The 19,756-nt window shown below is 37.3% G+C and overlaps 2 protein-coding genes across 2 annotated transcripts; one reads left to right on the plus strand and one right to left on the minus strand.

Annotated features, from left to right (window-relative positions):
• Nucleotides 1-741: 741 nt before the first annotated feature.
• Nucleotides 742-19,129, minus strand: LOC105199171 (ubiquitin carboxyl-terminal hydrolase 31). Its single transcript, XM_011166140.3, has 4 exons — nt 18,032-19,129; nt 4,802-5,175; nt 3,115-4,531; nt 742-2,988 (listed from the first exon to the last, which is right to left on the minus strand). Exons 1-4 carry the CDS (start codon nt 19,064-19,066, stop codon nt 2,866-2,868), a joined length of 2,949 nt encoding a protein of 982 aa, XP_011164442.2. The 5' UTR covers nt 19,067-19,129; the 3' UTR covers nt 742-2,865.
• On the plus strand, nt 16,073-18,159 carry LOC120359034. The gene is made up of 2 exons (XM_039455327.1): nt 16,073-17,701; nt 17,979-18,159. Exons 1-2 carry the CDS (start codon nt 17,420-17,422, stop codon nt 18,063-18,065), a joined length of 369 nt encoding a protein of 122 aa, XP_039311261.1. The 5' UTR covers nt 16,073-17,419; the 3' UTR covers nt 18,066-18,159.
• Nucleotides 19,130-19,756: the final 627 nt, after the last annotated feature.

A 19,756-nucleotide genomic window follows, 5' to 3' on the forward strand; every position in this document is an offset into this window, starting at 1 on the left:
TTACGTTGAATTTTAATATTCAGATAATAAAAGATTTCTATGTAATAGAGAAAAATTAATATAGATTGATATAGTCATTTTGAATATGATTTTATAAGATTGTCAATACATGTGATTCGTATTGATTAGTTTACACATCTCTATTAATAAAACAATACATACAAACGTTAATAAGTTAATTAGAGCTTGGTCACGTTTGACGTGACACCAATTAATTTATCAAATAAAAACTAACTGTACTATTTCATTAATAGGGTAGAATTATTTTAACATACAGAAAAAAAAGATTAGAGAATTGCATAGAATGTATTAAAATTTTGCCCTAAATAAGTCTATTATTAAATTAATCTAATCAAGTTGATTAGCGATTATTAAAAGTTATTTGTACTATTTTGTTAACATGAATAGAATTATTTTATTTTTAACTTACGGAAATCTTGTTTTAAGCAATCCTACCAGTTAAGTTTGGCCACATTTATCGTAAATTTTATTATGACAAGATTTGCTTTTTCAACTGCTTCATTTTTTTCTATATTATATTTCTAGATATTAAAAATTTTATAATATACTTAACACCAAATTTTAAATTTCAAAAATATGTATATTAAATTAAATTAAATAATTTTTTCAATTTTAAATATATTACACCGAGTTTGGAATTAAACGAACGCTCGTCTTTTCGCAAAGGACAAAGCCAAAAAATATCGTCCTGATGCAGAACGAAAAGAAAAACATCTCACACTTTGTCTCATCGTATTTATTTTCAAATCATTCACGATTTCTGTCATATCGTCGGTAAGATATCAGAGTTGCAGCGTCGTCTCGGTTACTTAAGTCCCCGTTTATTTGGTCGATAAGTAAAGAAGTTTCGCAGAAGAGAGTTACCGCTAATCCTAAAAAGATATTCAAAAAGACAAGGTACGCATACATGTATACATATATATGTATATATACGGTCCAATGCAACAAATTGGTATAATATCGCGTGACACCTTTTCCCGCTTATCTTTGTAAACGTGTAACAAAAAATGCAACGCACGCGACGAGAGCCGTAGATCGAAAACGACTGAATTACTGTGTACTGCAACGTGCACAAAAGTGGAATGACACATTTCTCCCGTACATATATATACATCCTCTATTTATTTCAACAAAAGAATAAGTCATATTTAATAACATGTATATGTGAGTGTATATATGTGAGAGTACATCCTCAGTCGATTGACGGAACTTCTAAAATCATAATAACGGGTAGTAACTCGCGACACAACTTTGCCGTTTGCACTCTAGTCGTTGTTACTAATTACCCGTGTTCATGATACATGTGACTAGTAATAAAATGTTAATTAATAAAATAACTTAAACATCTTTCACTCATATAATCTTGTATGTGTACATATACATATACATATACATACATACATACATATATACATATACATACATACATACATACATACATACATATACATATATATACATATATATATATATATATATATATATATATATATATATATATATATATTTTATTTATTTATAAATTCTTGCTTTCATCACGTTCTCGTTTGCTCTCACGTTCGTACTCTACTCAATATCCGATTGGAATGATTGTTAAAATTGGGAGATTGAAATATATTCAATCGCGATAAGAAACCAACTGTGGATTTATCTTGTTCTCCTTGTTACGTAGAAAAGCCATAGCGTTTTCTAAAGTTGATCGCCCCTTTTTTTCGCATTAGCGGAGCGCTGAGTCCACACAGTCATTGGAAGAACTTGACTGTAGGCTGTGATATATAAACTATAACTCTCACAGGTGCTTCTCCTAAATGAGATGCCTAAATCAGACAAGAATATTGCAAAATTAACGTTACACGATTTCGGTGACTCTCGCAAAAAACAGTCTCAATATCTAAAATAAAACGCTTGTGAGTAATACACGATTAATATGCTTAATAATGTGACGCGAGTGTATCAGTATTAATTACTTAGATAAGGCCACTAGTGGATGATACAGATATAATATAAATATTACAGTTATAAGCATAGATTCTCAAAGCAACGGTCGAGTAGCTACAGTATGTCCAGAAACGATTAATTGTAAAAAAAAATGAGGTGTGTATTTTTAACGCAGGATTGTAACGTACAAATTTTTTTTCCATTATTGTCATATACTTTCATTGTAAGATGATGACACGACGCGAACGACGTTTGCGTTGACATAACATAGACGCGCTGCGACTGCGCTAAATCGCTCCGGAAATATCCATTCCCTCCTCTGGACATAGGTAGAATTTAGTTGCCTATTGCATTCAAGGTATCTAATTGTATAATATAAATACTAGAGAATTCTTTTTCTTCTCTTAAGAATATACGCAATTCTTCATATATTGAGTATAAGATTTGTCTTCTTTTAAAAAGCTATCTTAGCTGCTATCATATAATACAATCCACGCGAGCTGTATTACAAACACGGTATTACAATTACAAAAATTACTAATGCCTCGTATTTCTATACTCATCGTTCGAAATATCACGCACGTCTGCGTGAAGATTTATTACACCTCTTGAAATAACATGCGCGAAGAGAAGCACGCGCCGTTGAAATCCGTCAGTCACTTCGGCGTCCATATCAGAAAGCGTTTTCTATATAAATTCGAGATGAAAGAACGATCTTTCGTCGTCTCTCAGCATATCGTACTCCAGTAATCGAAAAATAACGGATTTATATACTCTATCGAAATTGTCTTTCTTCTTTTTTTTTTTAATCTCGCCACTCGATGTTATTCAAACATCACGGCACACCAGGCACTGTACATTGAGCATTGCTCGAGCCAGACTTTTCAGCCTGACTTAAATTGTGTGTTACAACGTAGATTCGTGTATCACTGTTGTATTTGGATCACTGCTAGCAGTTTGAATTATTGCTGGCGGTATGTGTGGCGTCAACGTGATGGATGAAGTCTTTCGCACGGGTTTCGGAGAGGCCTACAATCAAATGTTAATGCACGATGAAGATAACTCAATTAATTTTTGCCATTTAATATTATAAAAAAAGTGTTAATTCTTTTATCACAAATCTATCTGATTTAAATAATAACATGTATTGCCTACCCATTCTCTTCTACAAGGTGCTTCGTCGTCCGAGTAATGATCAATCTGTCCGATATCGGTTTCCGTTGCAACGTTCCTCTTCTTAGGCTGCAGAGTCGCGTAATTGCCACAGCCTCTGGTGAAGTTGGTCATATTCTTCTCCTCGACGATCTTCTCCTGGCATAATATTTCTTGCGATTTACTTTGCTTATTGTTCGTTACATCACTGGTACTTTTATTATTAAAATAAAACGGTGGCATTTTCGACACCCAGTGATCTAGACCGGAACCAGCTGAACTCGTGGATGCCGCGGACGAATTTCCCGTGGAGTTATTGGACAGGCCTCTTCGCTGATAGAACAGCATGTACGCCGCGTTTGTGATCAAATTAGTGTCATTAACCGCTTCCACGCGTGTGTCGTCAAAGCAGTACCACTGCGTATCGTATGGATTTCTGCAAAACGCCGTATAATGTCCACCTTGCAGATCCTGCCCGTGATGATTACATATCGCGTAGAGATCGTAGACATTCTCGTCATACTTGGGGATGTTGTGTTGCCGCGGCCGCGGTTTCTTCCAAGGCGACCAACCCAGACCACCCAGGCTGGTGACGTTGTTATGCGTCGTCTGAACACCATTGTGGGCGAGATGCGGTGTCATATCAAAACCATATAAAGGAAAGTCCACCAGCATAGTCAGCTTGGACGTTGACCGTTGCTTGGACTGCTGACGAAATCTTTTCAAATGTATGACTAATATATCGGGCAATGACCAGAGACCCAGTTTTTTTACGACTTCTTGTTTCTTGTTGCAGTAGGGACAATGCCACGCGTCCTCCGCGCCCAGTATCTCCGCTCGCGTGTACAGATCGAAACATTCCTCCAGGGTAACCGCGCCGCCCAGTTCGGAATTAGTTTTTAACTGTTTCACGCTTGCATGTTCCTCGATCTGGTCGCTGTCGTCCTGTATTATATTACATTTGGTGGCCTCGTCCCACTCGAGAATTAGCTTTACATGTTGCGGACCCGAATCGTCGGCGCAGAGCGCCAACGCTTGCTCGATCTGCTCCGTGTAAAGTGGATGTTCCACGCAGGGATCGATACAAGGATGTTCGTCTTGTATCGGCGTCGCTGCCGGATCTGCCACGCGGATATTGAAGAGTCCTGGACTTTGGCTGGTTGTGAGAACGTCGTCCGCTAGCGTGCTATGCATCTCCTTGAGCAGAAGTTTCTGCAGATCCTCGTAAGACGTCTCGCGTGACACCTGCATCGTGTACGGGCTACCGAAACGTTGCTTCAGATCCCCCTTCACGAGAACGTTGATCCAAACCAACAAGATATACGCTTGCTCCGTTGGTTCCTTCAATTGCGGTAGCTCAATGCAGTAAAGTGGATCGTTTTCCATAATCACGGATAGAGGCTGACAGTCAGAGAAGGTTCTGCAGGAAGAAAAAGGAAGATATCGTTTCTTTATTCCATTATTTTTACATAAGACGCTTAGTAGATAAAGCAAGCAGATGAAAAATTGTAAAACAATAAAAAAAAGTTGTCAAATTATATTTTCATACCTTTGCATTCTCCGTGCTTTCTTTTGAATGCAATGCGCGAATAAAATTTATTCTCAGCGCTATTAAAACTATTCCCATTTCATCGCTATATTCAAAAGTGTAATATGTTTAAAATGCAATATTTTTAAATTGCAATTTAACCTGTGAAATCCTTCGTCATGAATCTCAGTCAGTAGCATGTGATTCTCGTCTACGCCGGTGTCGCTGGCCAAGATTTCTCGAAGCTCCCTCACGTTGGCCGCCTGATTCACGCTCACGCCGATCTTGACTTGCCGCGGCTGTTGCGACGTGTAGAGGACGTTCACATAGAGATTCATCTGCCGATGATTCTGCGGCACCGGCACCGACACGCACAGGAAGGGGTCGAAGGTGTTTGACTGCCGGTGGCATCTCGGACAAGTCAGACTAGACCGGAATTGCGCTTGGAACACGGCGTGTACGAAGGAGTTGTTGCACCGCACGTGATTCGCAAGCGTCTCGGCGGCGACGATGTCGTCGGGTCTGCCGAACGAGTTCTGCAAATGGAACAACGAATTAGAGCGTGTTAAATGTCGATTTGTGAAAATTCTAACGGAATTACTTCAATAGTAGTCTTACCGATAATTTTACACGGAAGAAAGAACATTCTTGTTTTGAGAATATTTTTATTTCAAAGTGTTGAACATTAAAATAAAATTATACTGTTAAGCAGACGTAACTTGCTTATATGAAGAATTTTGTAGTTTTATTTAAAAAAATATATATTCTTATTATTCAATAATAATTATTTTTATTAGTAGCAGAACAAATATTGGATAAAAAATAGCAATACCTTCAAAAATTACAATTTTTTAATACTATTATTATTAAAACAATTAAACATTTCAGATACTATTATAACATATTAAAATAAAAATGTTTTGTTAAAATTTAAAATTATTATCCAAATATTTAAAGAGGATTAAATTATGTACACTGAGAAAAAAGTTGTTAACTTGACTACAATTTCCAATTTGATTAAATTTCTTCAATTTAAGCATTTATGTATTGCTATATATATATATATATATATATAGCAATACATAAATGCTTAAATATATACACACACACGCATACGCACGCGCGCGCACACACACACACACATACACACACACACACACACACACACTTAAATATATAAATACTTAAAGTTCAAGTATAGTATGCCATGTATTTGAGTTAAATACATAAATATTTGTACCGAAGAAATGTAATCAATTTGAAAAATTTATAAGAAACAATACAACTTCTTGCTTATGTACAAAACAATGATTGTTAAATGTATTAGCTTTAATTTGATACTAAACTTAATACTGTTCTTTTTCTATGTACTCGACAAGCAAACGCATCAACCTGTAACGAGAGAGCCAAACTCTCTCTTTTTTTTCTATTTTATTTATATAAAAACGTTCCTTCTTTTCTCTTTCATGCATGTTCCACTATCGTTATTTGTCTCAATTACGCAATTTTAGCCTTGCCAATCTGTAACGTTCCTCCGCTCGAGGAGATTGTCCGGAGCGTCATCCCGGAACGCCTAACAAAAAAAAAGCGAATTCGTTCATTCATTCTTTCCTTTTTCTCATAGCTCTACTTTACAATGCCAGTTTATGTAATCTGGCGAAATGGGTTTGAGGCGAGGCTGTCTGCCGTCGACGCGAAGCCGTACGCACGCTGCACCGGCGCGGCGGCGGCAGCGGCAGCGGCGACGCGTTCCTCACGAGCGTGAATCCCGTCAAAGCGCGAGGAGTCCGCGGCCGCCTTTCAGCCCGGCCTCGATTGACCGTCCGACGTTAACACAAAACTCGGTTATCGCTCCAAGCGCATAACGACAATCATCCGTAACGCGTCCGCGCTCTATTAATAGATCGCCGTCGTTGCAGCCGCCGCGTCTCTCTCTTTCCCGACAGCTCCTTTTTTCCCCTTTGTCGAAAGGAAGATACGGAACATTAGGAGGAAGAGCCGCGATCAAGTCGCGCTAACGAACTCCGCGCGACTTCGGCACAATTGTCGCCGATATGCTAAAATGCTGTGCGCTCATTAACGTAAGCCGTTGCACTTAGCGACCTACCGTCAGGACCCGATGCACCGATCGGTACGCGATCGAAAGAACGTGAGATCCCGTTCAATTCGACGCCGAAGACGTCCGACAGACGTGGAGTCTTAAAATAATCTATAAAATTGCTATAATTGTATAGGAGGTGATAAATAAATTCGATAACGCTTTCGTTATTTGATAGAGCGAAGCTGAACGATACGATTGAGTGATATGATATAATTCGAGTTGGAAGCCTACACTACTGCATTCCGATATTTTATCATCTACTAGAGTACCTCTGTTCGCGTGTAAACGTTTATTTCAGAGAGATATATCGAGTGTTCGAGTATTTAATTTATTCCTTTCAATAAATAAATTAATGTTGTTTGAATTAATTAGGAGCACAGATCGCGGGCGAGAGGGTCCTCCGGCTTTGTCATCGAATGCGATTCGTTTGCATTCCGCTTCAACCTGATTTCGCTCACACAATACAAATTCCCTTAATGGGACAATAAATATCGAGGTTGTGCGTTTTCGTATCTTTCGTAGCCTTCAAATCGGGCGCAGACTGTCTCGACTTCGCAGACAACCGCAAGTGCCTGCGAGATAGCGGTACTTACATCGCGACATTCAACACATTGTGGTAAAACTTTATATTGCCTGCAACTATTCGAACTTGCCGCAAGTAGCGTATAAGTTGTAGGAGTCATTATTGACCAGCTGTTCGCACATTGTACATTTATTTCGTTACCATATATAAATGGGGATATAACAATCCTTGAAAGAAAATCGATGCTGTCGAGTTTGCAAACTCGGCGTTTCTAACAATGTAATTTCTCAATAAACCGGTTAAGTAAACTGAGGAAACGATTAAGGAGAAAAATAGAGAAAGAGAGAGAAAGAGAGAGAGAGAGAGAGAGAGAGAGAAATACCATGAAATGATAAGTACATAATAAATATTGACATTTTCGGTTAACAGACGAGATCTCATGTCTAATAGTAAAAGCGTATACACCCAGTAAAAAAAGTTATGTTAAAGTTGATGAAATCGTTTCTTTAAGGATGTATAGGACGTACAGCCTCTGCAGAGTAAATAAAATTTGGAAATGTGTTTAATATTAATACTTATAGTCTATTTGTTATTAAAAATATTAAATTATTTTTTACAGCATTTAAAAAATCTCAATCTTTTTGTATAAGTACTTTAAGTATGCAAGATGATTTATACAAAGTTTTGATTGATTGTTTTAATTATTTTATAAATAATTTTATTTTATAGAACTGATCTTCGCATCATCGCATTGAAACACAAATCATCTTGCATATTTAAAGTAAGTAGTACTTACTTAAATTAAAAAATTTTAATTTTTTTATTATTTCTTATTTTATTATGAATTATATTTTAATTAGAGCATATATCTATTTCTGAAATAATTTTTTATCCACACTAAGAAAAAATTTTAATTAATATTTGTTTGAATACTTGTATGAAATCTTTATTTACGGTACATAAATATTTATTTAATTAAAAATGATAGTTAAACTACATTAGTGATTCTTGTACTAAATAAATATTATTGCAATAAAATATTTACTAAATGTAAATAGGTATTTAAACAAATAATTATTAAAATTTTTTCTCAGTGCAGATAAAAAAATCGCAGCTAAGTTTTTTCCTACTTTCAAATGTAATATAAAACAATCTAATTTTTTTCACAATTTTCTAAATGTTTGAAAAAATGTCCTATCTTTAACTTGGTTCTCTTAAGTTAAAGTAAAAATAACAATTTATTTGACTTAAAAAAATGACGTTATTAACTCTTTTTTTAAAGTAAATAAATTATTTGTCAAGGATCGAAAGCGTCAACATTAATATATCCTACAAAGAACACAATTTTTTAAAAGTCAACTGCGTCTTACAAATAAAACTTTTCATTGCGCAACGCAAAAGCCCCGACGTAATTCCGATAAGTACCAATGTGAGATCGCACTGAAATATTACGTAACACCTCGAGCGACATATTTCAATAATGAAAGGTACCAGTGGTCATCGTTAACATGGAACGTTAGCGAGCGACACGAGCTTCGTAGTGCCACGCTCGCGCACTTTCCGAAGCCGTGTAATTTGTAACACGCGATGAAAAACCGCAGAATGGGATAATCACCGGACTGATCGCGCAGGATGTATCAGCGATCCGGTTGCCGGAAGTAATTTCCGATGCGTACGGCTGAAACGACTCGCGCTCACAATTGGTCAATGTCACGCCGGTGCACGTGCACCAGACCCGTAAAACCATTGTTATATTCGCATGTGTAACAGGCGCAGGTAACCTTATGAATATTCAATCCTGCTGCTGATTTTCCTAAAAGGACTGCAAATGGATCAGCAACAGAGATGGATAAAAAACACATTCCTCAATTTATCTTACTGCATTCTCGCAAGAGCTACTTATTAATGACACATTCGATCAAATAATTGCGCATGTTATAGATAGTTTTACGTCGTCGGTTTCTTCATCTCGCGTATGATGCCTTTCGTAAAATTATACTTCAGTTTTCGAACTATTTACGATTACGATATAATATAAATTGTCCACTGAGAAAAAAATTCTTTTTTAATAAAAAAATATATTTTCTTAAAACTATGTATCTTAATGAAAGCATTTGTTTCTTCTCCTGTTTAAGTAAAAATACTTTAAGTAAATGGGCAAATTATCGTAAGCATGTAATCTTCTATTTTTACACTTTTTACATTTAAAAGCTAATAATATTGATAAACTTAATTAAATTGTTTTCTTCTTCAATTAATAAATCTACTAATTATCTTGAACATAAAAATAGTCTAATGGTAAATATTTTCTAGAACCGCAAGAAAAAATTACTTGGTTAAAAACTATTTCTTTCTTTTATTTACATAAATATTTCAATTAAGAAATTTTTAACTTGACTGCAAGTAAATAAGTTCTTAGAACTCACCGAAGAAATATCTTTTTGTATTAAGTAAATTTTTATTTTAAGATATTGTTTCTTTTATTACGCTTCGTATACTTTAACGATATGTAACGTTATATTTAGCTTACTTCATAAGAATATAAAATTGCGAAGCTGAAATTTCATCAGTCCGTTTTAAATAATGTGTCGAAATTTTTCCAAGCTCAAATTTTTCTCGAGGAACGTTTTTACCAAGTCGAAAACGTTCGAGGTTTAGTGCTTGGTACTCAAAACCTTAAAACATCGTGATATTTAAATAATGGATAAGACGGTAGTAAAAGCTCGAACAGCTTATTTGTTTCAGACAACGTCATGTTTTAAAGATCAATAATCATAATTTTTATTATTTTGTTTTTCACCTTCGCTATTGGCGGAAAACAGTTCTTTAAGGTTCAATATTTTAAAATTTCCTTTCATATTTGTGCAGAAGAAAATGAGTTCTAGAAATAGAATAAAAATCTCTCTTTCCTATATATTCTTATAAAAATCAATATATCCGTTATTAATCTGGTGTATTGTTAAAAGAAAAAACAAGAGATATTCTTAAGGTGAGAACATCATTTTTTCAGTGAATGTTAAATGATTTGACCGCTCCGTAATTTACTCGCAAAAAATCAGGAGAATTGATGATGAGTCGCGTGTCATAAGTGCTGCTTCTCAGTTTTTGTCGACGTAGTGAGTCATACGAGTAAAAATAAAAACGGAGTGTGCGGAAGGATTGTTCTGTATCCGTTTTAAAATAAAAACGCGCTTTCCGCTTTCACAATAATTTTTCGTTTTTAACGCAAAATGTTTGATTTATATTTAAAAGTTATCGATAATTATTGATATATATATAAAATACATAAAATACAACGAACATATAATTATAATATACATCTATTGTGTGGAAACACAACTATAAATTTTTACAAGATAAATAAACCCAAGTGAGTATCGTCGTACGTGCGCGATTCGGCTTAATATATTTAGAAACACTTAAAATGTTATATTTCGCTTTTAAAAAACAGAGTACTTTTATGAGTAGAGACATTTCAATATCGTCAGCATTTTACTTACGGAAAGAAATGTTTTAACTTTGAACAAATAAGTGAAACGATCTTACATAATTATTGCACGAGTAAAAACAAAAGACTGCTCAATTATTCCATATCGTTGTGTTTACTGCGAAAAAAACGTATAATTTATATTGTAAGGATATGTGTTGTAAGGATATATTGTATAATACACCGTGTGTAATAACCTACCATTAAGCGCATATGATTACCGAGAAAGTAACCTTTATCCAAACAATTTTATCACGGGATAAAAAGTCTTCATTAAGATGCAAAACAAAAAGATTGAACCTATTCTCCTGCACGTCACCGTTTCCTTTAACAAGATATCAACAAATAAGGAGCCACTTGAAATGTCATACGATTCCCCATACGATTACACGAAAAGCGATTTATTTTCTTACGAATTTGTTTACGGCGATGTTTACGCGAGCCCCACGATTCACGACCGATGATGCAATATTTTCATGCATGCGATGCATGCGTACACGACGATGCGTGGAATTCGAAATATGCGCGAAATATCCTGTTTTTTTTTTCCTGCACTGCTCGTTCCGTGTGCGTGTAACGCGAGAGATGGAAGAGAACGAGTCACGCAGGGATGATGGGCGTAGTAATGTTTTTTTTCCTGCGTTGCTCTCGGATGTTTCACGCTGTAAATAGAGTTACGTAAATATTTTGCTAACAATTACGATTTCCCCTGCCCCGCCTTCCCCACTCTTATGATGGAAGACGAGTTACATTCATACCATCCGATAGCATGATTGGATACATGCAACTCGTACGCTGTTAAAAATCGCAAACAGACAACTTGGTGAAAATTACAAAAGTGAGTAAATTTATTGGAATATTTATAATTTTATTGAGTAAAATCTAGTGAATTTAGTCAATTTTGTAATTTTCACTCAACTTACGTGATACACTAATTCGCGATCACGTGCACGCGGTGATCGGTTGAAATTAGTGCATCGCATTGCGGACAATACGGAAATAAAATTCTATACGGAAGATAAATCTTCCTCTTTGTAACAGCAATAATTCAAGTTCATCGCAAGTCCTTGGGACTCATTCGATTCACTAAATTAATGCTAGATTGGAATTCTCATCAAAATACGAATTATTCATGTATTACGATCAATTTGATTAGTCATAAATTATTGCTATAGCTTATTCATAATAAATAACTGTTAGAACCGTGTGGCAAATTAAAAGAGATATGTTGTAACAGAGCCAACGTCATCGTCTCGCGCACAATTATACGAAAATGATCGCGTCGACTGTAACGCGCACGTAATGAAAACCACGGTACTTCGAAACGGAATGCACATGCGGTATTCCAATTGCAGGATTGCCCGTTAAAAAAAAAGCCGCAGCTAGTGGGGCGAAGTGTGAAACGCGCACGAACGGGAGCGGGAGCGCAGCGCACGTTGGCGCCGGATGACAGTAGTTAGCCCACATGACGCTGTCATAATTCGTGAAAAAGCGCTCGGCGATGCAAACTGATAACTGGATCTCCGTGACCCCGTTCAAGGCCGGTCCTCGTTACGGTACCGACTCGCGTCCGCGTGCATTCGACTCCGATTTCCTCGCGTTCGACTTCGCGACGACGACGACGATCCGTTCGTGCGAATGTGTGTCGCGCGTGCGATACGGTTTCTCAGCAGGCACTCGAAAAAGAAGATGTGCAAGATGCACCATCTCCGTTCGAGATCGCGAGAATAAATCGCGCTCGCGCGAGAATGGCGCGATGAAAAAGGAAAAAAGTGACGTGTCCGCTTCGATATCAATCTATCCGATGAACGAGCTCCTTTCTTCATAAACTTCTTCATAACTTCATAGAAGTGACATATTTAATAAGAACGACGATGTTTATCGATACCCAATTAGAATGACTGGCTGTTTGGTTATGCGGGCCTTATCTTTGCTAACGATGCTTATCGGCATACAACGATTCGAACTGCAACCAAGAGGCGAACGATAAGATAACAACGGAAGATGAATAATCATACGAAGATGAAGTACAAAGGCACATGCCTCGAGCGTATTAAAAAAAAACCACGTCGATTTACCTATCAAACTCGTTATCTTACGTTCCTTTTCTGTAAAAAAAAAGTTTTCTCCAGATTATTGAGTTTACGACATTCTTATCTTCTTGCTCGAAGAAGTAAAGAACGGAGTTCTTAAATTAGATTACTCATCGTTTTCAGTTATTTGTGCGACAAACGTTGACATTATGGGGAAAAAAATGTGACTTTGCCAATATTTTTCAATGATAATGATGTATAAATGATAATATATAAATGATAATGATTGATAATTAAGACCTTAGCGCGATTTCGTGACAAACATTAAATCAATGATGATAAATAATTGACAGCCATCATGTTTAATCTACCGATTTCGTAACGCGCGTAAAACATAATTATCAGCTGCGAAATTGTACAGCGATTGTCAAATTCATTATTTTCTCAAGTCATTAACGGCATTTATTTCTGCCTCTCGATCCTCGGGTCCTTGAAATTAATGATGTTTTTGATTATACAATACGAACTAAAAGTTATCAAAATTTCAAAACTGAAGGCCTCTAGATTTCTCTTTTTCCTAATTAACAACAAAAAAAGTGTGGTCGCGAATGCCCGAATTATGACCCTGAAAGTAGCTACAAAGAATAAAACGATGAAAAATTTGATTCGTGCACTGAAAAAAAGACTGGTAATAACTACCAAATGTATAGTGAAATAGTATCAATTAAATATTTGGCTAATATAACCAAAAATAATTTTACTTTTCTAAATATTCAGTAACTTACACCAAATTTGATAATACTTACTAAACATTTAGAAATACAAAATTATTTTTGGTTATATTGACAAAATATTTAATTGATATTATTTCACTATACATTTGGTAGTTATAACTAGACTTTTTTTTCAGTGTGGTGATTTTTGCAGCAAAAATTATTATATTTTCCTACAGTTTTAAATAAATAATTTTTAAACAAGTAAATAAATCTAAATAAATTTTTGCACGAATATTAAAGTTTTATTAATATATGTAAAAATTCTGATTTAATTAGTAATGCTACTTCTCGAAATTTGCAAAAAAGTATTGCGATTTTACATAAGAATCAAAAATAAACAAATATTATATAATTTTTAAATCAATAAGTGAATTGTGCTCAAATTTTACACAGGTACTGAAACGTAATACTCTATATATAAAATTTTTAGTAATATTTTGAGATATGACATATACATCCTTAAAATGCTCTCAGGGAAATCGCGCGATTCTCTCGTGTGACATACATTTTTGGATTGAACTCTTTTTCTCTTTTTTTATCCCCCGCGACATTTTAATCTTGCACCGATCTACCTTGGAATCTCGTAATTGAAAACCGCAGCACGTATTTTCGAACATGAAGCAAATTCGGGTTAAGGTCTCGACTGGCTGGTCGTTTGTCGACCGACTCGTTTCGCGAAGCAGTAAATAAAAAAAAAAATAAAAAAAAAGAGAGCAAAGCCTATCGCTCGGTTACAATCACTGTACTATAATTTTAAAGTTGAAATTTCCCCCGAAAATAATCGACTTATTATACAATTACATAACAATTAAACTAAGCTGTTACAAGAATCTCTCATATTATATTACATTTTTTGTACTCTGAGAAAAAATTTGTTGGAAAACTAAAATATTTAGTCCGATACACAGAAAAAAATTATAAAACCAACAATCATATTCTCATAAATAAGGAAGAAAATAAAATTGTAAAAGAATTTGTTAATCTTAAATGAACATAACTTATTTACACAAAGAAAATTCTTTATTCTTAAAAAACAAATTTCTCACAGCAAGTTATGTCTGTTTAACATTATCCAATTTTTTCGAGATTTCATACACTTGTTGTTTATATGTATCTGAGTATATGATTGTTAATTTGATACTAATTTATTTCGGTGTACATTCAACTAAATATTGAGTTGGTTAAGTTAATTCTTGATTGAAAAATTGATAATGATTGATGAATGAATCTATTATATCTTTCTTTGTACGACAAAATAATTGTTTAGTTGAACATATCGGATTAGATATTTTAGTTTTTTTAATAAATTTTTTCTCAGTGTATCAAGAACATTTGTATGAGAAATTTTGCTTTCAGAATTTTGACACGACCGATAGAATTGTTATTCTTTAGCTTTCGTTATTCTCAGAGATCATCATCTTTGAACTCGAGGAAACTCGGTTATCCGACTTTCTTCTATATTCTATTAAGTTCTTTTTTTAGAAAGATCAATTGCTTTGACATTCTTTCCATCTTTCCCCTTTAGTATTTTACTTTCTATCTTCTGACTCGTCGAAAGTGGAAAAGCGTAGGTAGGAGAACACGACTTTATCGTAAAGACTTCAAATCCTCGGAGCATCTTCTAAAAGATCTCAAGTGTTGGAACAGACGCGCGTTGGCGGCTATCAGATAAAAACCCGAAGAGAATTGCAGAAGGCGCCGGCCACCGTGTGAAATATTTGTCTTCAATTAAGATAAGATCGGCGACCTCCTTCGGCGCGCGTTTAGGGTGTTGATTCGGCATTGATTTTGTCTATCGCACCGTCTCGCGTGTGTCTTCGGTGTTTAAAAGACACAGTCGACAGACCCCCCGCCGATTGTATCCATCATCATCCTGGCTCATCCGCACGCGACGAAGGTGCCGGGCGAGATGAAGCGAGAAAAAGGACGTCGGCTCGGCGCTCGCGTGTTCGCGGCTTCCGCCAGGCGTCACGCACGCGAAAGATTGTTAACGTCCGCAACGAGAATATATACGCGCGCTTGTATGTGCAGTCGTGCCTATACGCACTGCATGCGTGCCCGACACTGTACACGCAGCGTTTAAGAGAAAAGGACAGAAAGAGAAAGAACGGAGAAGAGAAGAGAAGAAGAGAAAAGAGCTACGGCGAGCTTTCGTCGAGCGTCTCTCACATGGCTGGCTGGCCACGACGATCCAAGGAGAAAGTTTCTTTCGTCGTGACGCCCAGCTCGACGATTTAAACGACTACCGAAGAATGTGCTTAATTGCCTTACTGTGCCTGCAATACTGTGCTACTATACTTTAAAGTAAAATGCTATTTATATTAAGGTTTTAATTATACGTGCTCTTTGCTGCTAAAGTTGTCGGATTTTTTTTTGCTGGAGATAGTTGCCGCCATTCTAATGTTGGAAAGTATCGACGTGTGGGATTTTCCTTTCTATTTAATATAACAGGTATATTGAATAAGTATTAATTGATACGTTAAAGATAAAATGTTAAAAGAACTAAAAGATCGAATGATAATTATTGATAAACTTCAATATTGTGATGCAAGTGTCTTTCTTGTTTTCTAAATTAAGCAGTACTGATTCATCAAGCGTGTGACTCATCACGCTCTATCTTATATAGATTATTAATAAATTATTATTATGTTTGCACATTTTAATATAATAATGCGTGATAACATGCATATTAATTTTATATGCATAGAAATTATAATTTGTACCTGTTTTACTAATATTGATACACATTTTATAGATATATGTATATTAATATTAATTGATTATAATTTATATATAAAAAAAAGTTCATTTAAAATAAATCTCGTTTGTTTATAATTACGCTTCTAAATTATACAAAATAATTACTTCAAAATAACTGCACAATTTTAACATCCCTGACAAATCTTCTCGTAAAATTACCCTTTTAATATAATTTTAAAAGTTTGAAAATAAACCGGAACTTTTAATTTTTCCACGGATTTTCTTTCCAAGGGGAGCAAAATTTATTGGAAAAATTTACTTTGTAGGTTAATGTGAGTTAATATGTATTATATATCATCACACACATTATTACATTAAAATATGCGAACATAATAATTAAATTATTAACAATTTATGTAAGATAGAACGCGATGAATTGTATTCTTCATGAATCGGTACTGCTTAAGGGTATAGAACATTTCTCAAAACAAAGAAAATTATGAAAAAATTAAATTGCTTTATATTGCATTTGAAAATAGTGAAAAAATTTGATGGCAATTTTTTATCTGGACCAGTGCTCTATTGAAAATATAATTGGTAATGAAATAATGAAATAAGAAATTTTTTTATTTAAGTACTTTAAATATTCATGATAATTTATGTAAAATTTCATTGCGATGCAGAGAGCAATGCTGTAAAATAAACTAAGTTTATTTATTAATTTATTTATGAAATAACTAAACAAACAATCATAATAAAACTCTGTACACATAAATCTTCTTGAATACTCAAGGTACTTTCCCAAAAAATTAAGATTTTTCTTAATGATGCAAAAAATAATTTAATTTTTAATAACAAATAAAGTAAATAAACTATAAAAATACAATTTTATTCACACAACTTTCATATGTATATAGTTTATTTGAAGTAATAATATTAAACACATTTCCAAATTTTATTTACTTTGAAGCTTATCAATAATTATCATTTAATCTTTAGTCATCTTAATATTTCATCCTTGGAAAAATATTCTATAAACTCTAAAAACTGTAGTATTTCTGTAAATTCTAAAAACTGTAGATTTTATTAAATTCTTAAATTCTGTAAAGTCTGAAAACTGTGACTTTTAATACGGCGAGATATCGACGCTTTCCTTTTAAATGGCCATCTCCATTCGTTATCTTCACGTCGTGGAGATATCACGGCAGGAGTTTTCACCTGAGATTGTGACGCGACGAGAGCGTCTGTTAACGTTAATAAGACCGTGTCGTGCACGTGTTGACACCGTCATTTTCGTTTTCGCGCGCACACGACCTTACGCTTCGCTAAAAATATACCCGACGACGCGACGTCTAAGAATAGAGAAGAGCAACAATACCATCTCGTGCCGAAAAGAAAAAAAATTTAGACAATTCACAGACGGCTCTCGCAGCCGATGCAATGTAAGTAGCATCGAAATAAAAGTTTAGATTAATTCGACGAGTATTCCGCATTTCTCGGCCAATGTCGTCAACGGATTAAAAAGATGCTCTAAAGTGGCTCAATTTGAATCAATTAACATTAGTCTAATTAATATCAATCCCGAAACCCCCCGGTTAGGTTAGATTGGCTCGTAACAGCTTGATTTGCCAAGCATCTCGAAGATACAAATCACGCACGATCAGAATTGATTAAATCACCGAATTGAGCAACGATAACTATTCGCTAACTTTTGCGCAGGAAGGTTTCTCTTTGACGGAGGAAAAAAAAGAAGAAGAAAAGGGGATCCTCACCTTTATAATCTTGTACTTCTTCTTGGTCGCCTGATTGAGATCCTCGTGCACCTTGTCGAGCAGCCAGAGCAGAAACTCCTGGGCGTCGTGTTGCAGATTGCCGCGGTACTGGCTGCCGTACTTGTCGACGACGCTCTTGAAGGCGGTGCTCATCTCCGGGTCATACTGACAGCTCCAGATCGCCTTGAGGAGCAGCGCGAGCTGCTCCGTGATCTCGCCCTTGGTGCCGTACTTCTTCGAGTTGAGCTTGTTGCGGCGCGACAGATCGACCTTGTACTGATCGAGGACGAAGTACTCGGCGAGGATGTCGGTATGCGAGAGGCACTGCAGCACTGCGTTCATGAAGCACGTGTTGCCGTGATTGCGTAGGCCTATGACACCCGGCACGCGATCGGGCGGGATGTGCGCCGGCCGTGGCGGCGGCACCCGGATGTCGCCCGCGCTCGAGCCGAGGTCGTCGCCGCCGACGCCGCCGCCGACACCGCCGCCGACACCACCGCCGCCACCGCTGCAACGCTGATGATGGTGGATCATCGAGGCGGACTTGTGGCTCTGGGTGCCCACGTTCGACATGTGCCGCACCATCTTGTTGATGAACTTCTTCCAGGAGGGCCGGCGGAACACCTTCTTGCCGCACGGTCGATCCTGGGAATCCTGATGGCCGCCATGCAGCCGTCCCGTCATCGCGCTCTGCCGGGCCGACGGCGGCTGCACGCCGCCGTCCGCGTGACGAGCGTTGTTATTCCTGTTGGCGTTGTTCTCCTTGTTGGCGCTCGGCGCGCCGTTGTTGGCGTCCCTCGTCGCGGTGGTGGTCGTCGTCGAGTCCCCGTGGCTCTGCTGTTGCTGCTTCGGACGTCGCCGCGACATCCTGCTGCTGGCACTTTGAAACGGGTTTCTCGGCAGTGTAAAGGTGCGCTTGAGCCGCGTGGGGCCGCGCGGCTCCGCGCTGGGTTTAACCTCTTCCTCCACGCCCAGCTCGCCCTCGGACACCGATTTCATCACCGACGTGCCGCGATCGGTTTTCGCGGCTTTCATCGCCAGCAGCACCTCGCTAGCTGGCTGGCTGGCTCGATGGCTGGCTGGCTGGCTGATTCGATGCTGGCTAACTAGCAGGTCGGACGACTTGACCGCGCGCGCGGCGAGCCTGCTCGACGTGTAGGTGGTCGCAGAGGTCGGTCGTCGTCGACGCTCACATCACGCTCACCCGGGGCTCGGTGTTACCTCGACCGCAACCGCGAGGATGACAACGACGGCGGCGGCGGTGGCGGCGACGGTGGTGGTGATGATGATGATGAAGATGATGATGATGACGGCGTTGTCGCGTGGCACCGACGCGCTCGACGTAGGGAGCCGCGCATACGCGACAACCGCACGTCCCGTACGCGCCTACGCGGAACCGCAACCGCAGCCGCAGCCGTACGCAGTCGGACGTCACGCAACACCACGCACCGCCACGGAAACTGCACCACGGCGGCCATCGGCGGCCATTTGCCGCGCGTATCACGGGCTTCCACGATTTCACACGACGCCTCGGCCATAGACCATCGTCGGCTGGCGACATCGGTGGCCGATAGGTGAAGACGAGCGATCGTCGCGACATCTCTCGCGGCGGCAGCGACGTCGGATTGCAACGAGACTGTTCAAATACCGCCGATAAGGTAGGAACCACAAATCGTAATATAATTTTTATTTTCTTTTTTTTTAACAATTTTAACTTGAAAATTA

Source organism: Solenopsis invicta, chromosome 11 (genome assembly GCF_016802725.1).
Source record: "Solenopsis invicta isolate M01_SB chromosome 11, UNIL_Sinv_3.0, whole genome shotgun sequence".
Taxonomy (NCBI): Eukaryota; Metazoa; Arthropoda; class Insecta; order Hymenoptera; family Formicidae; genus Solenopsis; species Solenopsis invicta.

Bases quoted from the DNA above. Each gene is read 5' to 3' on its own strand.
- LOC120359034 (XM_039455327.1), top strand. From the start codon at position 17,420: ATGGCCATCTCCATTCGTTATCTTCACGTCGTGGAGATATCACGGCAG. The intron at 17,702-17,978 runs GTAAGTAGCATC...ACTTTTGCGCAG, and splicing joins GCTCTCGCAGCCGATGCAAT to GAAGGTTTCTCTTTGACGGA.
- LOC105199171 (XM_011166140.3), bottom strand. From the start codon at position 19,066: ATGAAAGCCGCGAAAACCGATCGCGGCACGTCGGTGATGAAATCGGTG. The intron at 4,532-4,801 runs GTTAAATTGCAA...TTCTTCCTGCAG, and splicing joins CATGACGAAGGATTTCACAG to AACCTTCTCTGACTGTCAGC. The intron at 2,989-3,114 runs GTAGGCAATACA...ATTTGATTGTAG, and splicing joins CACCTTGTAGAAGAGAATGG to GCCTCTCCGAAACCCGTGCG.